Here is a 22096-nt window from a genome sequence, read left to right on the forward strand (position 1 = left end):
GAAAAAAGTCCATCCCTATAGTTTAAAGTTCTCTCAATACATGAGGAACAGAAAGGGATTGGTGGTTCCACATTGGCATCAAAACAAAGAACAAGTGACACTTTGTAAGGCCTCTTGGTCCATTCTGACTCACAATGAAAAAAAAAAAAAAAGTTGAAATATTTTAATAACATTCAAGAATACATAAAATGTATATTTATATATTAAGTCTAGAGAGGTCAGAAGGCTTAAATAACACTGCAGGGCACCTCTACACCTCAGCACCACTTTGCTGAGGTGCCTACCTGACCGTTGAACCCTCTGAGCAGGAGCCGTTCCCACACTGTCAGATCCGGAACAAGCAGCAGCTGTAGAAGTCAGTCTCTGTCTAAACACGCATATAAAGTTAGAGATGCGTAATAGAAGAAACAGCTGAAGAACTTCACCTTCCGGTTATCAGGAAGTAAAGGGAAAAAAAGGCGCGCAACTCAATTGTCGCCTCCTCTTGTAACGCCCATCGTGGGCGTCACCAATACAGTCATCTCCCGGTCTGCATATTTGTTATGAAGCTGTCGGGAGATGTGAACCACCGCCGAATGATTTCCTTGCCCCAGTGTCTGCATCTAAGCTGTCCCCATAATGTCTCCTGTGTATAAAGGAGAATTTATGCGTTAAGAATATAAAGTGCCCAATTTTAATAAAGGCTTCCTTATATGTCCCATCCTATGAAATAAAGTGCCCAACTGTTTATGAGTTCCGTTGACCCCAGAAATTAAAGTCAGCACTTACCTCATATTCTGCCTGGCAGCAAGGCAGCTCCCAGGTTTGAGAGGTCCTCTCCCTCCCACGGACCTGTGACAAAAGAGAAAGGTCTGATTAAAATCCCTCAGTTTTTAGAGTTAGGGCAGCATCAGTATGGGAGGCGCAGTGAGAATTATGTCCCACAAGTTCCCATTGCTCTAAAGCCACCACTGCTCTACTGAAGAGACTGATATGGACTACGGCTACACCCCAGGACAAAGCAGAACAATCTTGTACTACTTTAAAAATAATAAACTCTTGATTGAAGAATCTTTTCTAACACCTAACTTTACCACCTCCTTGCTCTTAATGTAGGCAAAGAGAATGACTGGGTTGGGAGGGAAGGGAGGTGATATTTTACAGCTTTGCTGTGGTGCTCTTTGCCGACCTCCTGCTGGGCAGGAGTGATATTCCCAATAATAATTAGATGATCCATAGACAAATCGTGTCATTAAAAAGAAAGGATATCTAAAGAATGAAGCAAATTATACAATAGAAGTAAATTGGAATGTTGTTTAAAATTGTATTCTCTATCTGAATCATGAAAGACAAATTTTGAGTTTCATGTCCCTTTAACTAAAATGTGCTGTTGGTGCTAAATGCTGTTAGAGTAAGATATTGACATCATAACTACACTTGTCTTATGACTCTTTAAAACTGGGGTCTGATCAAAAACTTACTGGCATGGAGAGAAAATCTTTGTGGGCTTTTCTGAGCATTATTTTGTAATGTAGGTGTCTCATTTACATCCTGAATTCTGTATAGGTAGATTAACTAGCTATAAAGCTAACATTTGCCTTAGTAAAAACATCTTGAGGGATATCTCAGTAATGACAAGATGTCTTAGATCATCTCACAAGAGAAAGGAGCCCCAAAGAGTAAACATGACTTTTCATTTGCCGTTTTGAGCTGTGATATACTATAGTAGTACATCATCACTACTTTCCTATGCTACCAAGCTTCAGTAGTTGTGCAGACCTACGCTTCAGCCAGACATCACTGGTTGTAATAGTACTAGCTGTGCTTAGTAGGTTTTCTAAAGAAGGCAGCAATTCTGTCTTACATTAACAAAAAGGAAACTAAAGCTGCATTGCTGTAGCTATTTAGGCAGCTAAGGCAAGTTGTCAGGGAAAGTTAGTTTAGGCAGCTAAGGCAAGTTGTCAGGGAAAGTTAGTTTAGGCAGCTAAAGCAAGTTGTCAGAGTTGGGAATGTAAGATTCATCTACTGAGTGCAGCTTGCTATCTAGGTAAGCCTGTGCATGAATAATAATCAATACAGTGCTATCAGGGGATGGAAAGCAGCTGGAGGTTCCTTTAGCGACTATATTTCTGCTAACACAGAACACTTTCCATAATTGCTGTGTGCAGGATACTGTGCACAGCTCATTCTGTTACAGCCAGTGATAATGGCTCTGCCTATGTTCAACAGCTTACTAGGGAGCATAGGCAAAAAGCAAGCTGTGTGAGGAAGGCAAATACAGTATATTACATAGCACATAACCGAAAATCAAAACGCAGGCAAGTTCACGTGCAACAACTTTAATGCATATAATAGATAGCATTTAGAATATCTACCAAATGCATTCTTTTTTCAAATATCACACTGTTTTATGACTAAGGTGCCCTTTTTGTTTAACATTTTTAAAATGTTGATCTTTCATATGAGTGATATAAGTTTATCATTTATTACAATGTTCCTTCAACTCAGTTCCTAATCTATAACACTAATACACACACACATTTTACACATAAATATAGGATATACAATACACACACAAACACAAACTCGGCTACCTACCCCTTAAAGGGGCATTTAACACTGAAATGTTATTAGCATAGTATTGAGGCTATTACCCGCCTCACTTAAGTCATGGATGCTGCCATGCTGAAATCTGACTCGCTACATTCCAGTGCTGACATGTTTTCACACGTGAAGCAACTCTCCTTCATATACCGCCAGTGTAACCTAGGTTCCAAAATGGCCGCACCATGATTAGAGGGATTTATTTAATGTCCCTTTAAATCTATAAACTGTCTACACATAGTAATGTAACAGGTTTGTGATTTAAAGGTTCCAAAACGGCCGCACACATGATTAGCGGGAGATGTATGAAATTTATTTAGTGTTCATTGTCCCTTAAATTCTAAAAACTGTCTACATATAGTAATGTAACATGTTTGTAATTTAAAGGGAAGTGGCCTTGTTTGCTGTAAATTTTTTCACATTTACTGAAAAAGAATGAAAAATTCCAAACCTCATTACATCCAGGGTTATCCGCTAGCTGGTGGCTACTAGCATGCAAAGGTTGCCCAGCGTTTACAGGGTTCAGTACAACTTTATCGCCAATTACTACCTGCAGGTAAGTATAGAAAGAAAAAAAATGTAATCGCAATCAAGGTTAATGAGGAAGCACAGACAAGGGAGAAAAAAAAATCATTGCAGTAGGGAAAATTGAACATTTTTCTTCAAGCCCCAGTAACTAATAAGCAATTCACTCTATATAATCATCTCCCTTTATTAAGCTCATCTGTCTAGTGAAGTCTAAACATTAACTCCTCTTCTGCGGACAGATAAACTATACATTACAAGGATTTATTGCATCATATATTTCTCCAGTTCTAAAGCTCCAATAACCAGATCCTGATTGTTAAGGACCGGTGACCTAATTGCATGTAAGAGGAGCTTAGAATGCTGTGTGTATCCTGGAGACTTGGTAACTAAATAGTTAAAACTGTTTTCTTGTGCTCTGTGGGATGGAAGGTAAACGCTTCATGTACTCAATGGTGCCTGCAGCGAGCAGCAGATAACTACAGTAAAACATCGAATGACCCAAATTTGTATGGAATTCCATGTGACTTATAGACCAATCAGCATCCCCACCTTGCCCACTCCTGCTGCTTTCCTTATTGAGCTTTGCTCTTACTAGAGAAAATCTATACAAAACCAAATCCTAGGGAACCAAGTTAAAAAGATACAAGCAATGAAAGTCTGGCACATATATTGTTAAAGGGACACTGAACCCAACTTTTTCTTTCATGATTCAGATAGAGCGGGCAGTTTTAAGCAACTTTCTAATTTAGTCATATTATCAAATTTTCTACGTTCTCTTGATATCTTTATTTTAAAAAAAAGCAGGAATGTAAGCTTAGAAACTAGACCATTTTTAGTTCTGCACCCTGGGTAGCGCTTGCTGATTGGTGGCTACATTTATCCACCAATCAGCAAGCCTACATTCCTTTTTTTGAAATAAAGATACCAAGAGAACAAAGAAACATTTATAAATAGGAGTAAATTAGAAAATTGCTGCTCTATCTGAATCTTCAAAGACAAAAATTGAATTCAATATCCCTTTATTTTCATTTTTTTTATTAAAAAATTGACTTGTGTGTTAACTTTGAAGAATTAATATACACACAAGCTATAGAGTAATGAACGGCAGCTTCATAGTGTCCTTCCTTCTAAAAACAAAATTTATTTATACAAATAGACGAAAAATTATTATTATAGCATTATATATACGCGCAACAAGTAGGAATGTGCTTCGATTCATGAGCAGCAAACCTCAACTAGTGTGCTGTGGCACTCACACTGTCCCCAATGGAACGAAGTTTATAAAAGGGCTGAATGTAAAACCAAGAACCCTCATTCCCGGCTTCATCCAGGGTCACTCGCATCGCGTTCTTCTCTAGCAGAGCGGGGAGACGCTTGTTTACCGTTAAGTACTTGTTGCTTTTTAAGTGCAGCATCTTTAAAAAAAAAAAAAAAAAGGAAAAAGGATTATAAAATATAGTGGAATTGCGTAATCAGAAATTGCATAATAAAAAGACAATGCAATAAATAGCACTTAGAATTTCAAATGCGATGTAGAAATATTTGTGACAAATTTCTAAGTTACTTCAAATTTTCCTTCCTAAAAAGGGACAGTTTGTGAAGGGGAAACAAATAAAACCATGTGATTTTTAAATTTAGAACCATAGATGTGTTTAGGGCAACAAGGCAGATCCATAGGTGTACTAAGTTACACAGGAAAAAAAAAAAAGAGACACAAAACAGATTACATGGATAGAAAATTATTTACACTGTGCTTTGCATTTTTTTTTATCACTTTATACTTCTGATTACATTTTATTATATTTAAACTTTACACTTTCTATTTTATATTAATTATGTATACAGCAGTGTATTAAGGTTTGTGATTTTACAAATTCTGATTACAGAGCAGACTTCAAAGGTAGAACTCACTGAATTTCCTAAAAAAAATGGGGAGAAACTTGGAAATCCCAGAGAGATGAGAGAGGTCTTCCATAGAAAGTAATGGAGCTCTCTGGGATACAAAATTGCACATGTGAGAGAACGTAACTGGAAAACCCCTGGGGCTGATATAAAGGCTCCGTTTGCATCAATTCCAAATTAAACTAAAATGTTTTCACTACAATTTAAATTCCTTTTGTCTATATTTTAGTATATATTACTTTTCTGTTAGTTAAAATAAGTGTATTGTGAATTTTGAGCAAAATGTCACCTGCATACAGCTGGCAAGACAAATCAGTGAGACCAGCTTGTTTATAATGCTTAGAAAGTGTCACAAGACTTGTGAGAGCTTCAGACATACCCCTGTTCAGCCCAGGGAACTGCCTTGTCCCTCCTAATTTCTGAAACGGTCAGTTTTAGTTTGCAATGCAGCAAATACAAAGTGCAATGTAATTTGTATATATACAGAAATATACAAAGAATGATCCCAATTTGTTAAACACAAACTTTCAAAACAATCAGAATTTGTAAAATCCCTGTTAGAGCTAAATCTAAAATGTATTAATATAAAGGAGAATGTGCAAAGCTTTTTTAAAATACTTACCTTTTTCTTCATGAAAACCGACCAGTGATCTTCCGCCCGCAGCTCCTGCTGTAGTTAGCACAGCGATGACGAATCCAGCTTCCTTCTATCATTGAGTGAACAACAAGGCATCCAAGCTCATGAGGCCACGCAACGATTGGAGGAACCCGGATTAGTCATCGATATGTTAAGTACAGCAGGAGCTGCGGGCAGAGGATTGCCGGTCTGCTTTCATAAAGAAAAAAGTATTTAAAAAAAAAAAAAAAGACTCTTCAATGTAAAGTATAATAAATGAAAGTGCCCCTGTTTTTAAGTGAATTTTTAGAAACCAGCACTCTCATTAAACTTTACATTCAATAATACCGAAATTACTCAATCTAGTGTGTAAAGCAATCTAAAATACAAAGCACAATGTGTAAGTGTAACACAACTCTCATATCATGCAGTGCTATATTGCACTGGCTTGTCTCTGCTTCACATACATAAAAGAGAGAGATCTCGCCGTGCTGGAGAGTTCCGCTCTTCTGAATATTCAGTGAGTTCAGCTCCTGTAAAGTCTGAACTGCAATTTCTCTCCAAGTTGGAGAACCTTTGAATATCAGGGCCTTACTGAGGTCATAGGGCTAATTGATTAATTAAATTAAAGTTGTATTGATAAAATGACAGAAAAACAGAATTTATGCTTACCTGATAAATTACTTTCTCCAACGGTGTGTCCGGTCCACGGCGTCATCCTTACTTGTGGGATATTCTCTTCCCCCAACAGGAAATGGCAAAGAGCCCAGCAAAGCTGGTCACATGATCCCTCCTAGGCTCCGCCTTCCCCAGTCATTCGACCGACGTAAAGGAGGAATATGCATAGGAGAAATCATATGATACCGTGGTGACTGTAGTTAGAGAAAATAATTCATCAGACCTGATTAAAAAAACAGGGCGGGCCGTGGACCGGACACACCGTTGGAGAAAGTAATTTATCAGGTAAGCATAAATTCTGTTTTCTCCAACATAGGTGTGTCCGGTCCACGGCGTCATCCTTACTTGTGGGAACCAATACCAAAGCTTTAGGACACGGATGATGGGAGGGAGCAAATCAGGTCACCTAGATGGAAGGCACCACGGCTTGCAAAACCTTTCTCCCAAAAATAGCCTCAGAAGAAGCAAAAGTATCAAATTTGTAAAATTTGGTAAAAGAGTGCAGTGAAGACCAAGTCGCTGCCTTACATATCTGATCAACAGAAGCCTCGTTCTTGAAGGCCCATGTGGAAGCCACAGCCCTAGTGGAGTGAGCTGTGATTCTTTCAGGAGGCTGCCGTCCGGCAGTCTCATAAGCCAATCGGATGATGCTTTTAAGCCAAAAAGAGAGAGAGGTAGAAGTTGCTTTTTGACCTCTCCTTTTACCAGAATAAACAACAAACAAGGAAGATGTTTGTCTGAAATCCTTTGTAGCCTCTAAATAGAATTTTAGAGCACGAACTACATCCAAATTGTGCAACAAACGTTCCTTCTTTGAAACTGGATTCGGACACAAAGAAGGCACAACTATCTCCTGGTTAATATTTTTGTTAGAAACAACTTTCGGAAGAAAACCAGGTTTAGTACGCAAAACCACCTTATCTGCATGGAACACCAGATAAGGAGGAGAACACTGCAGAGCAGATAACTCTGAAACTCTTCTAGCAGAAGAAATTGCAACCAAAAACAAAACTTTCCAAGATAATAACTTAATATCTACGGAATGTAAGGGTTCAAACGGAACTCCTTGAAGAACTGAAAGAACTAAATTGAGACTCCAAGGAGGAGTCAAAGGTTTGTAAACAGGCTTGATTCTAACCAGAGCCTGAACAAAAGCTTGAACATCTGGCACAGCCGCCAGCTTTTTGTGAAGTAAAACAGATAGAGCAGAAATCTGTCCCTTCAAAGAACTTGCAGATAATCCTTTCTCCAAACCCTCTTGTAGAAAGGATAGAATCTTAGGAATTTTTACCCTGTTCCATGGGAATCCTTTCGATTCGCACCAACAGATATATTTCTTCCATACTTTATGGTAAATTTTTCTAGTTACAGGCTTTCTAGCCTGAATAAGAGTATCAATGACAGAATCTGAGAACCCACGCTTTGATAAAATCAAGCGTTCAATCTCCAAGCAGTCAGTTGGAGTGAGGCCAGATTCGGATGTTCGAACGGACCTTGAACAAGAAGGTCCCGTCTCAAAGGTAGCTTCCATGGTGGAGCCGATGACATATTCACCAGGTCTGCATACCAAGTTCTGCGTGGCCACGCAGGAGCTATCAAGATCACCGAAGCCCTCTCCTGATTGATCCTGGCTACCAGCCTGGGAATGAGAGGAAACGGTGGGAATACATAAGCTAGGTTGAAGGTCCAGGGTGCTACTAGTGCATCTACTAGAGTCGCCTTGGGATCCCTGGATCTGGACCCGTAGCAAGGAACCTTGAAGTTCTGACGAGACGCCATCAGATCCATGTCTGGAATGCCCCATAATTGAGTTATGTGGGCAAAGATTTCCGGATGGAGTTCCCACTCCCCCGGATGAAATGTCTGACGACTCAGAAAATCCGCTTCTTCCATCGCCAGGGAACTCCTTGTTCCCCCCTGATGGTTGATATATGCAACAGTCGTAATGTTGTCTGATTGAAACCTTATGAATTTGGCCTTTGCTAGTTGAGGCCAAGCCTTGAGAGCATTGAATATCGCTCTCAGTTCCAGAATGTTTATCGGGAGAAGAGATTCTTCCCGAGACCATAGACCCTGAGCTTTCAGGGGTTTCCAGACCGCGCCCCAGCCCACCAGACTGGCGTCAGTCGTGACAATGACCCACTCTGGTCTGCGGAAGCTCATCCCTTGAGACAGGTTGTCCAGGGTCAGCCACCAACGGAGTGAATCTCTGGTCCTCTGATCTACTTGGATCGTCGGGGACAAGTCTGTATAATCCCCATTCCACTGTCTGCCATTTTTTTAACAGAATTCCCAAGATTAAAATAACTCTTCAAAGTTATAAACCATTAAATATGCTTATAAAGTAATCGTTTTAGCCCAGAAAAATGTCTACCAGTCTTTAAAGCCCTTGTGAAGCCCTTTATTCTTATATTAAAAATTAAGAAAATGGCTTACCGGATCCCATAGGGAAAATAACAGCTTCCAGCATTACCAAGTCTTGTTAGAAATGTGTCATACCTCAAGCAGCAAAAGTCTGCTCACTGTTTCCCCCAACTGAAGTTAATTCATCTCAACAGTCCTGTGTGGAAACAGCCATCGATTTTAGTAACGGTTGCTAAAATCATTTTCCTCTTACAAACAGAAATCTTCGTCTCCTTTCTGTTTCAGAGTAAATAGTACATACCAGCACTATTTTAAAATAACAAACTCTTGATTGAAGAATAAAAACTACATTTAAACGCCAAAAAACTCTTAGCCATCTCCGTGGAGATGTTGCCTGTGCAACGGCAAAGAGAATGACTGGGGAAGGCGGAGCCTAGGAGGGATCATGTGACCAGCTTTGCTGGGCTCTTTGCCATTTCCTGTTGGGGAAGAGAATATCCCACAAGTAAGGATGACGCCGTGGACCGGACACACCTATGTTGGAGAAATTGCTTTCTTTTTATGCATCTATGGAATATATTATCCCATATTAAAATTACAGCAATTCCCAGATCTTATTCATAGGGGGCTTCCCCCTGCATCACGTGACAGCCATCAATCACAAAATGCATATAAATATATACTGTGAATTATTGCATATGTTCAGTAGGGGCTGGTGCCTCAAAGTGTGCATGTAAAAAGAGTGTGCATGTACAATTTTGATAATGGAAATGAGTTGGCAAGTGGTTTACAATTGCATGTTCTATCTGAACCATGAAAGGTTTTTTTTTACTTTAGTGTTCCTTTAATTTTTATTAAAGTACCTAGTCTTTTGCAGCCACACATATTTCACTTTACTACACTATGCACCCGTAATCTATTCTTAATTTCAGGCATACCCTGAATAATCACACCAAGTACTGCACCCTAAAAATGCACCCTGCGACCATTAAAAGTAAAATGTGTATATAGGCTATGCCTTGTATAATTTAAAAAAAAAAATAAAAAAAAAATATCACACTAACAGGTTGAGATTATGTTTAGATATATCTAATGAAATGGCAACACGATAAGGGCCATGAAACACGATGCAATATTATTTAAAGCTACATTGTTTAAAGAAGTTTGTATAAAAGGCTAAATATGTTCCTTTGTTTAAAGAGGGAATTGTTTTCTTGTTAACTCTCAATCTTAATTGATCTGGAGATAGTAGTTGGTTCTGCATTACCAGTTACCCGGGCGACTGCATCAACACCCAGCCTACATCACTATCGCCACTTTATGTACGCTACTCATGTACTTGCGTTTGCTACTAAGAATGTTCTGCTTATGAGAGTTAACACTATGAAAGCGCCCTCTTGTGATCACCTGGATAACATTTCCATACTGGATAATTGTGCCCAAGAGCTTGCGATTCTCAGTATCATTCTGCTTCTTTTCCAGGTCTGCTGCATGCTGAGGAGAGAGGACATTTACAAATACTCAAAAAAGCAAAGCCAACAATGACAAAATGTTCAGGCTACAAACTTAATTTATCAATCTTTCTGGCTGTAAATTAGGCATATTCACCCTCCCAGATTTGTTTCTTCAATACCTTCTTTTCTAGCGATGATTATCTATTGGCTTTTTATTACAACGCATTATTTACGTTTCTGGTGTTTTACATAACTGTGTACAGAATCTCTTGGGTAGAACACTACATATGCATTTTTTAGTACTATTTCTGTAACAGTTTTGTAGCCTTTCCACCACCCGGAGGAAGCATAGTACTCACATGCAATTTGTTGAGAAGTACAGTGTCTGTTGTACTGCTCGTTCCAGGTTTTGCTGCTTTCCAGAATTGCTTCTGTGCAGAATATCTGTTCATGGGACAGAGTCTAAACAGGCAGTCTGCAAAATCCAAAAAACAAACCACATTGCATGCACATCACAATAAGAAGACTTTTTATTGGCATGACAAATTAATACATTATATAGAAGCAGTGTGTATTAATAGGGAATATGAAACCATGCACAGAACGGGGCTGTAGCTTTTATTATTCACCTAGCCTGTATGTTCTACGTCATCTTTACCCTCACAAAGCCACACAGAACCCTAAATACTATGTATTTAGCCCTGACAGGAGTTGTCAGTCACACTGGGCTGTAATAAGCTGACTAGGCCTCTAGCACAGGGGGATTAGGGCAGGGGAGCTGGGGAGATAATATGCCAACAGCTGGCGCGCACGGCAGCTCACGGCAGCTCACGGTTCAGGGGAGACTAGATAAAGGAAATGAGTTTTACAGACCATGACATCTGCACAGATATTATATAGTGCAACCAAGTGATTTACACTTTCAGTACAAACCGGACATAGAAAAACCCAAGAAACTGATGCTTTACAGTGCAGCTGCATTATATTCTCACCACATTCCTTAAAGGGACATTAAACACAAATGTTTTCTTTTATGATTTAGATAAAACAATTGTAAACATTGCATTACTGGGATCTAGCTAAATACATTGGTAAGCCAAACACAAAAAGGCATACATGTGCAGACACCAATCAGCAGCTAGCTCCCAGCCCCTGAGCTTTATCTAGAAATGTGTTTCAACAAAGGATACCAAGAGAATTAAGCAAATTAGATAAAAAGAAAATTGGAAAGTTGTTTAACATGGTGGCTCTATCTGAATCATGAAATACATTTTGGGTTTCATGTCCCTTTAAAAGGGACATAATACTCATATGTTAAATCACTTGAAATTGATGCAGCATAACTGTAAAAAGCTGACAGGAAAATATAACCTGAGCATATCTATGTAAAAAATGAAGGTATTTTACCTCAAAATTTGTTCAGCTGACCAGAGTAAGTGCTGTGGAAAAAGTTATACTTCAGCTGCTGTCCAGCTGCAAGTTGGAGAGAAAAAAAAAAAAAAAGCTGATCCGCATCACCAGTGCAGAGGTAATGCTTTGCCTTTGCTGTGATCATGAAATTTCACAGAACATCCTTAAACTGTATGGGAAAATAACATGACTGTGTCTGCACATGACAGATGCACACTGTAGAAAGTCCTGGGGCAAACATCTTAACTGGCTATTCAAAGCCTCTTGGGAAGTGGAGTGTGAATACTTTAGGAAATTTGAGGTAAAATCTTCCTTTTTAACAGATGTTCAGGTGATAATTTCTAGTCAGCTTTTTGCAGCTATGCTGCATCATTTTCAAATGCTTTAACAATAAGGTATCATGTCCTTTTAAGCCTTTTCCTTCATCTGAGACTTTGATAATGTCAAAAGCCATATACAAATAAATGACCCAAAAACAGTTCTACGTAAAAGTATCAATACTCATCAAAACTGAATGCTATTACATGAGAGGCACGACGGATAATTTTACTACACTTTTTATATTGAATGTGTGGGGGATAAACTTAAAGCAAATTAATACAGAAAGAGAAGTACTCTCTTAGAAACAAAATGTTCAGTAGCTTGTTCTATAGCGCAGTTCTTCAAACCTGTCTTCAGGCCTCCCTAACAGGTCGCATTTTGAGGATACCAACTAGAGCACAGGAGCAATCAGCTGATTAGCAAACACTCAGCTACATTACGAGTTTTGAGCGCTATAGGGAAATTAACGACCGCCACAAGAGGAGCGGTATTTCACCTCCCTATAGCGCTGCTATTACAGGTTTTGTAAAACCCGGCTTGTACGAGCGATATGGTTGCGTTGAGCTCCATACCTCACCCAAATACAAGCAGTGTTTTGACGTCCTCGTGCATGATTTCCCCATAGACATCGGCTAAAAAAAAAAGCCTAACACCTGCGATCGCAGAAACGCAGCCCCATTGATATCTATGGGGAAAGAAAAAGTTATGTTTAAACCTAACACCCTAATATAAAAAACACGTGTAAACACCACTAATCTGCTGCCCCTAACATCGCCGCCACCTACATTACAGTTATTAACCCCTAATCTGCTGCCCCTAACATTGCCGCAACCTACATTAGTTATTAACCCCTAATCTGCCGCCCTTAACATCGCCACCACATACATTACAGTTATTAACCCCTAATCTGCTAGCCCAAACATCACCGCCACCTACCTACACTTATTAGCCCCTAATCTCCTGCCCCCAATGTCAACGCCACTATACTAAAGTTATTAACCCCTAAACCTCTGGCCTCCCACATCACTAACACTACATAAATATATTAACCCCTAAACCTAACGTAACCCTAAGCATAAGTCTAACCCTAACGTAACCCTGAACCTAACCCTAACACCCCCTAACTTAAATATAATTAAAATAAATCTAAATAAAACTTACAATTATTACCTAAATAACCTATTTAAAACTAAATACATACTTACCTGTAAAATAAAACCTAAGCTAGCTACAAAATAACTAAGTTACATTGTAGCTAGCTTAGGTTTTTGTATTTATTTTAACTAGGTAGACTAGTTAGTAAATAGTTATTAACTATTTACCAACTACCTAGTTACAAAGTTACAAAGTTACCTGTAAAATAAAACCTAACACACTAAAAACTAACATTACAATAAAATAAAAAAATAAAAAAATGAATCAAATACAATTATCTAAATTACAACACGCAAAATTACACAAAATAAAAAATGAAAATAAACAAAAATAAAAACCCCAAAATAAAAAAAAAACTCTAGCCTACACTAAACTGCCAATAGCCCTTAAAAACCCCTTTTACATTGCCCCAAAGAAATCAGCTCTTTTATCTGTAAAAAAAAAAAAAAAAAAAAAAAACCTCAACAGTAAAACCCACACAACCAAACGCCCCAAATAAAAACCTATCTAAATAAAACTTAGCTAACTAATGTGCAAACCCCTACTTTAAAAATAAAACCCACCCAATAAACCCTTAAAAAACCTAACACTAACCCCCGACGATCCACTTACAGTTATTGAAGTCCGGACATCTATCCTCATCCAAGCGGGCAAAAGTCTTCATCCAGACCGCATCTTCTATCTTCAAGACATCCGGCGCGGAGCATCCTCTTCTTCCGATGGTCGCTGTAGAATGAAATATCCCTTTAAGTGATGTCATCCAAGATGGCGTCCCTTACATTCCGATTGGCTGATAGAATTCTATCAGCCAATAGGAATTAAAGGTGATAAAAATCCTATTGGCTGCTGCAATCAGCCAATAGGATTGAGCTTTCATCCTATTGGCTGTTGCAATCAGCCAATAGGATGCAAGCTCAATCCTATTGGCTGTTGAAATCAGCCAATATGATGCAAGCTCAATCCTATTGACTGATTGCAACAGCCAATAGAATTCTATCAGCCAATCGGAATGTAAGGGACGCCATCTTGGATGACGTCACTTAAAGGGAAACTTCATTCTACAGCGACCATTGGAAGAAGAGGATGCTCCGCGCCGGATGTCTTGAAGATGGACCCACTCCGAGCCAGATGGATGAAGACTTCTGCCACCTGGATGAGGATGGATGTCCGGTCTTCGAAAACTGTAAGTGGATCGTCGGGCGTTAGTGTCAGGTTTTTTTAAGGGTTTATTGGGTGGGTTTTATTTTTAGAGTAGTGTTTTGGGCAATGTAAAAGAGCTAAATGCCCTTTTCAGGGCAATGCCCATCCAAATGCCCTTTTCAGGGGAATGGTTAGCTTAGGTTTTTTAGATAGGATTTTATTTAAGGTGTTTGGTTGTGTGGGTGGTGGGTTTTACTGTTGGGGGGTTGTTTATTTTATTTTTTTACAGGTAAAAGCCGATTTCTTTGGGGCAATGCCCCACAAAAGGCCCTTTTAAGGGCTATTAGCAGTTAAGTGTAGGCTAGGGTTTTTTTATGGGGGGGGGCTTTTTTATTTTTATAGGGCTATTAGATTAGGAGTAATTTGTTTTTATTTTGTGTAATTTAGTGTTTATTTTTTTTGTAATTTAGATAATTGTATTTGATTAATTAAATTTTTTATTTTATTGTAATGTTAGCTTTTAGTGTAAGGTAGATTAGGTTTTACTTTACAGGTAACTTTGTATTTATTTTAACTAGGTAGTTATTAAATAGTTAACTATTTACTAACTAGTCTACCTAGTTAAAATAAATACAAACTTAGCTGTGAAATAAAAATAAAAACATAATTTATGTAAGAACTTACCTGATAAATTCATTTCTTTCATATTGGCAAGAGTCCATGAGCTAGTGACGTATGGGATATACAATCCTACCAGGAGGGGCAAAGTTTCCCAAACTTCAAAATGCCTATAAATACACCCCTCACCACACCCACAATTCAGTTTAACGAATAGCCAAGTAGTGGGGTGAAAAAGAAAGGAGTAAAAAGCATCAACAAAGGAATCTGGAAATAATTGTGCTTTATACAAAAAAATCATAACCACCATAAGAAAAGGGTGGGCCTCATGGACTCTTGCCAATATGAAAGAAATTAATTTATCAGGTAAGTTTACACAAATTATGTTTTCTTTCATGTAATTGGCAAGAGTCTATAAGCTAGTGACGTATGGGATATCAAATACCCAAGATGTGAAACTCCACGCAAGAGTCACAAGAGAGGGAGGGATAAAAATAAACAGCCATATGCTGAAAATTAATCCACAACCCAAAATATAAGTTATTCTTATGAAGAAAAGAAAAACCTAAAACATCAGCAGAAGAATCAAACTGAAACAGCTGCCTGAAGAACTTTTCTACCAAAAACTGCTTCTGATGAAGCAAATACATCAAAACTGTAGAATTTAGTAAATGTATAGAAAGAGGACCAAGTTGCCGCGTTGCAAATCTGATCAATTGAAGCTTCATTCTTAAAGGCCCACAAAATGGAGACTGATCTAGAAGAATGAGCTGTAATTCTCTGAGGCGGGGCCTGACCCGACTCTAAATAAGCTTGAAGAATCAAAAGCTTTAACCAAGAAGCCAAGGAAATAGTAGAAGCCTTCTGACCTTTCCTAGAACCAGAGAATATAACAAATACAAAAAAACAAAACCACCTTATCCTGATGAAATATCAGAAAAGGAGATTCACAGCAAAGAGCAGAAACCTCAGAAACTCTTCTAGCAGAAGAAATGGCCAAAAGGAACAACACTTTCCAAGAAAGTAGTTGAATGTCCAAAGAGTGCATAGGCTCAAATGGAGGAGCCTGTAACACCCTCAAAACCAAATTAAGACTCCAAGGAGGAGAAATTGATTTAATGACAGGCTTAATAGGAACTAAAGCCTGAACAAAACAGTGAATATCAGGAAGAGTAGCAATCTTTCTGTGAAACAGCAAGAGCAGAGATTTGTCCCTTCAAAGTACTTGCAGACAAACCTTTATCCAAACCATCCTGAAGAAACTGTAAAATTCTAGGAATTCTAAAAGAATGCCAAGAGAATTTATGAGAAGAACACAATGAAATGTAAGTCTTCCAAACTCGATAATAAATCTTCCTAGAGACAGATTTACGAACTTGTAACATAGTATTAATTACTGAGTCAGAGAAACCTCTATGACTTAGCACTAAGCGTTCAATTTCCATACCTTCAAATTTAATGATTTGAGATCCTGATGCAAAAAACATAATTTATGTAAGAACTTACCTGATAAATTCATTTCTTTCATATTAGCAAGAGTCCATGAGCTAGTGACGTATGGGATATACATTCCTACCAGGAGGGGCAAAGTTTCCCAAACCTTAAATGCCTATAAATACACCCCTCACCACACCCACAATTCAGTTTAACGAATAGCCAAGAAGTGGGGTGATAAAGGAGCGAAAGCATCAAAAAATAAGGAATTGGAATAATTGTGCTTTATACAAAAAATTCATAACAACCACAAGAAAAGGGTGGGCCTCATGGACTCTTGCTAATATGAAAGAAATGAATTTATCAGGTAAGTTCTTACATAAATTATGTTTTCTTTCATGTAATTGGCAAGAGTCCATGAGCTAGTGACGTATGGGATAATGACTACCCAAGATGTGGATCTTCCACGCAAGAGTCACTAGAGAGGGAGGGATAAAATAAAGACAGCCAATTCCGCTGAAAAAAATCCACACCCAAAATAAAGATTAAATCTTATAATGAAAAAAACTGAAATTATAAGCAGAAGAATCAAACTGAAAACAGCTGCCTGAAGTACTTTTCTACCAAAAACTGCTTCAGAAGAAGAAAACACATCAAAATGGTAGAATTTAGTAAAAGTATGCAAAGAAGTTGCTGCTTTGCAAATCTGAACAACCGAAGCTTCATTCCTAAACGCCCAGGAAGTAGAAACTGACCTAGTAGAATGAGCTGTAATCCTTTGAGGCGGAGTTATACCTGACTCGACATAAGCATGATGAATTAAAGATATCAACCAAGATGCCAAAGAAATGGAAGAGGCCTTCTTACCTTTCCTAGAACCGGAAAAGATAACAAAATAGACTAGAAGTCTTCTGGAAATTCTTAGTAGCTTCAACATAATATTTCAAAGCTCTAACTACATCCAAAGAATGCAAAGATCTCTCCTTAGAATTCTTAGGATTAGGACACAATGAAGGAACCACAATTTCTCTACTAATGTTGTTAGAATTCACAACCTTAGGTAAAAAATTTAAAAGAAGTTTGCAACACCGCCTTATCCTGATGAAAAATCAGAAATGGAGACTCACAAGAAAGAACAGATAATTCAGAAACTCTTCTAGCAGAAGAGATGGCCAAAAGAAACAAAACTTTCCAAGAAAGTAATTTAATGTCCAGTGAATGCATAGGTTCAAATGGAGGAGCTTGAAGAGCCCCCAGAAACAAATTCAAACTCCAAGGAGGAGAAATTGACTGAATAACAGGTTTTATACAAACCAAAGTTTGTACAAAACAATGAATATCAGGAAAATTAGCAATCTTTCTGTGAAAAAGAACAGAAAGAGCAGAGATTTGTCCTTTCAAGGAACTTGCAGACAAACCTTATTCAAACCATCCTGAAGAAACTGTAAAATTCTCGGAATTCTAAAAGAATGCCAGGAAAAAAGATGAGAAAAACACCAAGAAATGTAAGTCTTCCAGACTCTATAATATATCTTCCTAAATACAGATTTACGAGCCTGTAACATAGTATTAATCACAGAGTCAGAGAAACCTCTTTGACTAAGAATCAAGCGTTCAATCTCCATACCTTTAAATTTAAGGATTTGAGAACCTGAAGCAAAAAAGGACCTTGTGACAGAAGGTCTGGTCTTAACGGAAGAGTCCACAGTTGGTAAGAGGCCATCCGGACAAGATCCGCATACCAAAAACCTGTGAGGCCATGCTGGAGCCACCAGCAGAACAAACGAGCATACCTTCAGAATCTTGGAGATTACTCTTGGAATAAGAACTAGAGGCGAAAAGATATAGGCAGGATGATACTTCCAAGGAAGTGACAATGCATCCACTGCTTCCGCCTGAGGATCCCTGGATCTGGACAGATACCTGGGAAGTTTCTTGTTTAGATGAGAAGCCATCAGATCTATTTCTGGAAGTCCCCACATTTGAACAATCTGAAGAAATACCTCTGGGTGAAGAGACCATTCGCCCGGATGTAACGTTTGGCGACTGAGATAATCCGCTTCCCAATTGTCTATACCTGGGATATGAACTGCAGAAATTAGACAGGAGCTGGATTCCGCCCATACCAGTATTCGAGATACTTCTTTCATAGCCAGAGGACTGTGAGTCCCTCCTTGATGATAGATATATGCCACAGTTGTGACATTGTCTGTCTAAAAACAAATGAACGATTCTCTCTTAGAAGAGGCCATGACTGAAGAGCTCTGAAAATTGCACGGAGTTCCAAAATATTGATTGGTAATCTCACCTCCTGAGATCCCCAAACCCCTTGTGCTGTCAGAGACCCCCAAACAGCTCCCCAACCTGCCAGACTTGCATCTGTTGAAATCACAGTCCAGGTTGGAAGAACAAAAGAAGCCCCCTGAACTAAACGATGGTGATCTATCCACCACGTCAGAGAGTGTCGAACAATCGGTTTTAAAGATATTGAGATATCTTTGTATAATCCCTGCACCACTGGTTCAGCATACAGAGCTGAAGAGGTCGTATGTGAAAACGAGCAAAGGTTTCGATAAGCTGAAAACAATTTCAGACGCCTCTTGTCCGTCAGAGACAGAATCAAGAACACTGAATCTATCAGGAAACCTAAAAAGGTTACCCTTGTCTGAGGAATCAAACAAATTTTTTGGTAAATTGATCCTCCAACTATGTTCTTGAAGAAACAACACTTATAAAAGACTGGAAAGGTTCTTTCTAGTGAAAATGAGCAAAGGGAATTGAATCCAATGCTGTGGCCATAAGACCTAAAACTTCTATGCATATATAGCAACTGAAGGAAATAATAGAGACTAGCGGTACCGATAGACGGAACCCAATAACATTATCCCTTGTCTGATAGAGACAAGGACAGCAACACAAACTATCTGGAAACCTAAAAAAGGTGACCCTTGTGTGAGGAATCAAGAGCTTTTGAAAAGAAAATCCTCTATGTCCTGAAGAGTAAGTGAATCATATGCGATTCCGCATCCTCAGAAAAATAATCTGAATGAAAACAGAAAAATGAAAATATGCATTTATTGTATCTAATGAAAACAAATAATGCTATCAATGACCATAAAAAGGCAAAATAGTTTGAATAAAACTCCAAAACCCGGTTCCTCAAAAGGAACTGGAAGAAATACCCCAGAAGATTCCAGGTCTGAGCAGCGTTTGAACACCATGGGTGCCTAGCCATGCTTCAACAGTACCCAAAATATATAGGACAGAAACACAGTTAAAGAAAGTGTTAGCCTTACTGGAATAAAATCAAAGAAATTTTGACAAAATAAATTTCAAAGAAGCCTTAACCTGCCCCTTACCAGCCAAGCTGGAATACGGCACGTACATAGCAAAATTAGGGAGCTGATTTCGAACTCCAATTATAGACATGTTACTTGGGAAAGAACTCAGGAATTCGTTCCTTAATAAGAACAACCAAACCAGTATAAGCTTAAAGTTTTAGTCTTAGAACTCAACCTTGAAGCCCAGAGTAACAGTTAAGAATTGAATCCAATTATAAAACAAATAATTGATTATCTTAGAACAAAATTCTTCTAGCTAAAAAAGCTAAAGACATAGATTAACCCTCATTTGCGAAAATATTCAATAAAATGAAGACACAAACGAAATTATTAGCATGATAGTCCAGTTTAAAGGACCAGCCAATACAGTGGACTTGCATAATCAATAAATGCAAAACAACAAGACAAATGCAACAGCACCTAGTCTAGTAAATGTTGTCTCTTTAACAATGCTAAAATAAATCATAATCTGATACTTGATCTTAAAGTAAACGGAGAAAAAGAAGCAATTGCAATATCCAAATAAATCACAGGACCAAAAAAAGTACATGAAACTAAATAATTTTCCATAAATAAGATACAACTATCTAAAGGAAAATAAATACTATTTTGCTATAGAAACAATAGCATAATTAGTAGAAGTAGAGATAGCCCCAATAAATTGGAGAACCTTCCAAATTGAGTTAACTGCTGGCAAAGAATATAGTTTAAAACCTTTGAAGAAGGAATAAAAGACAATTCTCAGCCTATTCCATTCCCTAGTATGGGGAATTGGAAAGAAAACCTCTGAAAACACAGAAGAAATAAATAGGCAGAAATAGTGTCAGCTAGTCTTAAAGAACTAGTTACCTTAATATCCAAAATAATCAACACCTTTTCAACAAAGAACAAATGTACTTTAATAATAGAAAAATAATAAAAAAGTAGATTTGTTAGTGTCAATATCTGATGAAGAAAATTTCTGAAAGAGAAAAAAACATCAGAGAAGGATAAATCAGTATGTTGTTGGTCATTTGAAACTTCAATTAAAAAAGAAGTGAAAAAGACCTAAAAATTTTATTAGAAGGCACGAAGTCAGACAAAGCCTTTAACATAGAATCAGAAAAATATTTCTTATAAGTCTTCTAAATATTTCTTGTAAGAAAAGAAAATATATAAAAGCATAAATACTAATGGAATCCGCATGTAAAAGTATAACATAATAACTTATTACAAACCATAGCTAAAGATAAACATTTATAACATTTAAAATAAATGAACTTAGCTTTGGTAGAACTGAAACTCAGTTAAGCGTTTTTCCAGAAGTGGCTTCTGATTCAGAGTCCATCTGAGACATCTTGCAATATGTAATAGAAAAAACAACATATAAAGCAAAATTGATCAAATTCCTTAAATGACAGTTTCAGGAATGGGGAAAAAAATGCCAATGAACAAGCTTCTAGCAACCAGAAGCAATAAATAATGAGACTTAAATATTGTGGAGACAACAATGACGCTCAAATTTTTTAGCGCCAAAAAGCCGCCCACATTATTTGGCGCCTAAATGCTTTTGGTGCAAAAACGTCAAAAAAATGACACGACTTCCGGCGACACGTATGACGCCAGAAATGACAAGAAAATTTTTGCGACAAGAAAGTCGGCGCCAAGAATGACGCAATAAAATGAAGCATTTTCAGCCCCCGCGAGCCTAACAGCCCACAGGGAAAAAAGTCAAATTTTAAGGTAAGAAAAAATTGATTTATTCATATGCATTATCCCAAATATGAAACTGACTGTCTGAAAATAAGGAACGTTGAACATCCTGAATCAAGGCAAATAAATGTTTAAACACATATATTTAGAACTTTATATAAAGTGCCCAACCATAGCTTAGAGTGTCACAGAAAATAAGACTTACTTACCCCAGGACACTCATCTACATGTATTAGAAAGCCAAACCAGTACTGAAACGAGAATCAGTAGAGGTAATGGTATATATAAGAGTATATCGTCGATCTGAAAAGGGAGGTAAGAGATGAATCTCTACGACCGATAACAGAGAACCTATGAAATAGACCCCGTAGAAGGAGATCATTGAATTCAAATAGGCAATACTCTCTTCACATCTATCTGACATTCACTGCACGCTGAGAGGAAAACCGGGCTCCAACCTGCTGCGGAGCGCATAACGTAGAATCTAGCACAAACTTACTTCACCACCTCCACAGGAGGCAAAGTTTGTAAAACTGAATTGTGGGTGTGGTGAGGGGTGTATTTATAGGCATTTAAGGTTTGGGAAACTTTGCCCCTCCTGGTAGGAATGTATATCCCATACGTCACTAGCTCATGGACTCTTGCTAATTACATGAAAGAAACGGACCTTGAGACAGTAGGTCCAGCCTTAACGGAAGTGACCAAGGTTGGCAACTGGACATCCGAACAAGATACGCATACCAAAACCTGTGGGGCCATGCTGGAGCCACCAGCAACACAAACTATTGTTCCATGATGATTTTAGAGATCACTCTTGGAAGAAGAACTAGAGGCGGGAAGATATAAGCAGGTTGATAGCA

General features: G+C 38.1%; 1 protein-coding gene across 1 annotated transcript in view; it reads right to left on the reverse strand.

The window, feature by feature from the left end:
- The window catches only part of ITPR1 (inositol 1,4,5-trisphosphate receptor type 1), a 532169-nt gene that overhangs the window by 242187 nt on the left and 267886 nt on the right, over positions 1–22096 (reverse strand). The window contains exons 4-7 of the mRNA XM_053689365.1: positions 10485–10600; positions 10079–10165; positions 4368–4526; positions 3035–3133 (exon numbers count right to left, since the gene is read on the reverse strand). Of these exons, the coding sequence (XP_053545340.1) occupies positions 3035–3133; positions 4368–4526; positions 10079–10165; positions 10485–10600 (461 nt within the window). The remainder of the gene's footprint in view (positions 1–3034; positions 3134–4367; positions 4527–10078; positions 10166–10484; positions 10601–22096) is intronic.

This window comes from Bombina bombina, chromosome 7 (genome assembly GCF_027579735.1).
Source record: "Bombina bombina isolate aBomBom1 chromosome 7, aBomBom1.pri, whole genome shotgun sequence".
Classification (NCBI taxonomy): domain Eukaryota; kingdom Metazoa; phylum Chordata; class Amphibia; order Anura; family Bombinatoridae; genus Bombina; species Bombina bombina.